Source organism: Microtus ochrogaster, chromosome 22 (genome assembly GCF_000317375.1).
Source record: "Microtus ochrogaster isolate Prairie Vole_2 chromosome 22, MicOch1.0, whole genome shotgun sequence".
NCBI lineage: Eukaryota > Metazoa > Chordata > Mammalia > Rodentia > Cricetidae > Microtus > Microtus ochrogaster.
This window is the reverse complement of record NC_022023.1, coordinates 12,061,142-12,065,054: the sequence shown is the minus strand read 5'-3', so window position 1 is coordinate 12,065,054 and position 3,913 is coordinate 12,061,142. Positions and strand designations below refer to the sequence as shown.

The following is a 3,913-nucleotide window of genomic DNA, read 5'->3' as shown; positions in this document are numbered from 1 at the left end:
AGCTGCAGACATCTTATGCAGTTTATTCATGTCAACACGAGAGCTGCAGACATCTTATGCAGTTTATTCATGTCAACACGAGAGCTGCAGACATCCTATGCAGTTTATTCGTGTCAACACGAGAGCTGCAGACATCTTATGCAGTTTATTCGTCCCTTCACAGTTTACACATATAATATACTGAATTAGTCTTTTAAAATTTTCACTTGAGCTGGGCAGCAGTAGCTCACTCCTTTAATCCTAGCACTCAGGAAGAAGGGGCAGGTGGATCTCTGTGAGTTTGAGGCCAGCCTGAGCTACAGAGCAAGTTTCAGAACAGGCTTCAAAGTGACAGAGAAACCCTGTCTTGAAAAAAAAAATTACTTGAATAAATCTTTTGTAATCATAAAGTATTTCAAGAATTCTAAAAGAAGTGACAGCCTCATTGTAGCTGTAAAGCATTTAAGGGAAGCATTTCAAAATGAAAATAACCTTATAAAACGAAGTTCTTTTCCCCCCTCTTTTTCCTTTTTCTCTTTGTTCTTTTAGAGTGCCCACCACCCAGCTCCCAAATAAATCCACACGGAGTCTTATTACTACAAATTCTCAGTTTTAGCTGGGCTTGTTTCTTGCCAGCTTTTAACTTAAAATTATCCCACCCACCTTTTGCCTCTGGGTTTTTTCCCCTTTCTTCCTTCTGTCTATCTTACTTACACTATTACTCTGTGGCTGGCCCCTTCTTTCCTTGACTGATCTCTCCCAGACATCTCTTTCTCTTTATTCTCTCTTCCTGTCAGCCCCGCCTATCCTTTCTCCTGCCTTGCTATTGGCTGTTCAGCTCTTTATTAGACCAATCAGGTGTTTTAGACAGGCAAGGTAGCACAGCTTCAGAGTTAAACAAATGCAACATAAAAGAATACAACACATCTTTGTATCATTAAACAAATGTAACACCTTAAAATTATATTCTACAACACACGTAAAATACCAAAATAGTCAAAATGCAGCAATATTTACATGAGTATTGTTTTTTTAGAGAATATCCGTTTCTTCCCTATTGCAAGTTTGCAAAAGTCTTGGAGCACACATAATATTCAGGAGGATGAGCTGAAAGAGTAAGGACAGGCCGGGCGGTGGTGGCGCACGCCTTTAATCCCAGCACTCGGGAGGCAGAGGCAGGCGGATCTCTGTGAGTTCGAGATCAGCCTGGTCTACAGAGCTAGTGCCAGGACAGGCTCCAAAGCCACAGAGAAACCCTGTCTCGAGAAACCAAAAAAAAAAAAAAAAAAGAGTAAGGATAGAGACCAAACTGGTTCAGGAGCGGATTCACGTTTATTTACCTCTCAATTGCTGCTACTATGTACAATACACGATAAATAATCACAGGTGTTTTTCACAGACTGACTGTCCTCACTCTAAGAAACGTCCAAGGTGAGCTCATCTGGAACTCTTCTATAAAGTAATAGCCAGCATTTCCTATTTAAAATTTATGTGTTAAAGATAGAACTCCTAGAGATCAAATAAGGAAAACATACCAAACTCAAAACACTATCAAATCATAAAACAGTATTTAAGATAAAGCCAAACAATATAATCCACTTTATTCCCATCAATTGTCACACCTCTAGCAAGATCAAATTATTTTCAAGTCTCAAGTTCTAAACAATTAACAACCCATTCGGTAAAACAGAATGAAAAACTATGACCAAAAGAAGACAAACGAACATTTAGCACATTATCAAAATGAATGGCCTTTTGTTAAAGCCTCATCGTTTCTGTCAGTAGTAACCATATGGAGGCCGCTGGTTGGGGCCATACTGTCCGTACTGTTGATGGTAGTAAGGCTCTTGTCTCTGCTGTGGGTAGTTGTTACCCCATGACCGTCCGTGCCACTGATTTGATCGATTGTCACTTGGCCATCCTCGCCTGTTATCGCGACCTCTAAACTGTCTGTTATCTTGCAGCCTACCAAAAGAAAAACAAAACATCAACTTTCCTTTAAAAAAAACCACACAGACATCAATCCCAGGGCATTTGAGTTCTCCCTGAATACAGGGTAATGGAGGGTGGAGCCGTACTTCTGGGGCCCGTCACAGCACTTGTCCCATCTCCTAAGACTTAAGCTACTCTTCCAGCATCACACTGGCACCTCTTACTGTCAGAGGCGGGGTAACAGGTCCAGGTATCGTCATACTGACACCCACTAAAATGCTAACCAGGCCGCTTCTTAATTGAATTATTACATAATTTTCCGTTTCAGTTTAGAAACTATAAATTAATCAAAGGACTACCTTTAAGAAATCAAGTACAAAACTACAGTTCTATTAAGTATATTTGTAAATATTAGTTTGAGACAGGGTCTCATTGGATAGTCCAAGCTGGCCTAGAACTCATGCACCTATTACCTCAACCTCTCAAATGCTGAAAGTGTGGCTTACGTCACTATGCCTGGCTTAGCCAGGACATTATAAGCAAGTACTTAGAGTGCTTATCATGCTCCAGGCATGGATACAGGGCTGTGGGCGAACCATGTTGTGAACACTGGTTGCTACTTTCACCAGCTTCATGGGCAAGCATATTAAAGCTACCTTCTCCCAGACGGCCCTCTGCATTTATCCTCCAGAAATAACACATACCAGTTGCCTCTATTTCTCTGGTTACCGCCACCTCTGCTATTCCACTCCTCAACAATTGGAGGGGACTCGGGGGGCCGTTTCAAGTATTCCTGGTACTCTTTGTCGTCTTGTGTGAATCTGTTTGCAAACATCTCTTCAAAATTTGGAATCTCTTCAGAAGTATCGCTCATCTTGAAATTCTGTACAATTTTTAAGATCTGTAAGAATTAAAAAAAAATTAGCACTATTTTATTAGCTTATGAAAAAACCAGGAAGTGAACAATTTTGGACAGAGTATTGTAGCACAAATTCTAGTGTCTTAATAAAAACCCAGAATCAGATATTAGGGAGTGGAAGAAAGCTGAAGGAGCAGAGAAGCAGAGCAGCCAGCTGCTAGACTTTTTACCTCTATCGAGTCCTCAAACCGAATGGGCAAGATCCCGTCTCCACCTCCCTAGTGCTGGGATTAAAGGCATGAGCCATCAAAGGCGAGAACCTTCACCACCTGGTTCTGTTTCTCTTTTAGACTAGTTCAATCTCTTGTAGCCCAGTGTGGCCTTGAACTCCTCATCTTCCTGCTTCCTCCACCCAGTGCTGGGATTAAAGGTGTGTGCCACCACTGCCTGGCCTCTATGGCTAACTAGTGGCTAGTCCAACCTCGGATCTTCAGGCAAGCTTTATTTGTCAGAACACAAAACACCACACAACAGAGGTCAAAAGAGGGTATCAAAGCCCTCAGAACTAAGTTTCCAGAAGGATGTTTTCTTATACACTCTGTATAAGAGTCAGCTCTCTCAACCACTGAGCCATTTCTCCAGCTCCCAGTAGGAAATGAAACAGCACTGCAAATGACTGAGAATTAACTGTAAGATGAGAAATTAGAATTTTTAAGAAGCTTGAGTAATCAAATCAGTAGCTATAATCTCAGCACTCAGGAGCCTGAAACAGAAGGAGTTCGAGTTTGAGTCCAATTTGGTTACAAAGTAAAACTCTGTCTTTTGCCAGGTGGTGGTGGTACATGCCTTTAATCCCAGCAGAGGCAGAGGCAGGCAGATCTCTAAATTGGAGGCCAGCCTGGTCTATACAATAGCCAGCCTGGTCCTCCCAAGAGCTGAGCACACAAGCCGGTTATTCAATACAATATAAGATCAGCTCTGAAAAACATATACATATAAGCAACATTGCCGGGCGGTGGTGGCACGCCTTTAATCCCAGCACTCGGGAGGCAGAGGCAGGCGGATCTCTGTGAGTTCGAGACCAGCCTGGTCTACAGAGCTAGTTCCAGAGACTCTGACTACAAAGAGAGGGAAAATTAGTCT

General features: G+C 42.1%; 1 protein-coding gene across 1 annotated transcript in view; it reads right to left on the bottom strand.

Moving 5' to 3' along the window:
• Positions 1-1,292: 1,292 nt before the first annotated feature.
• Positions 1,293-3,913, bottom strand: part of Ramac (RNA guanine-7 methyltransferase activating subunit) — a 3,926-nt gene continuing 1,305 nt past the window's right edge. Inside the window, exons 2-3 of the mRNA XM_005357671.3 lie at positions 2,616-2,812; positions 1,293-1,944 (exon numbers count right to left, since the gene is read on the bottom strand). Coding sequence (XP_005357728.1) covers positions 1,758-1,944; positions 2,616-2,785 — 357 coding nt within the window. The 5' untranslated portion in view covers positions 2,786-2,812 and the 3' untranslated portion in view covers positions 1,293-1,757. The remainder of the gene's footprint in view (positions 1,945-2,615; positions 2,813-3,913) is intronic.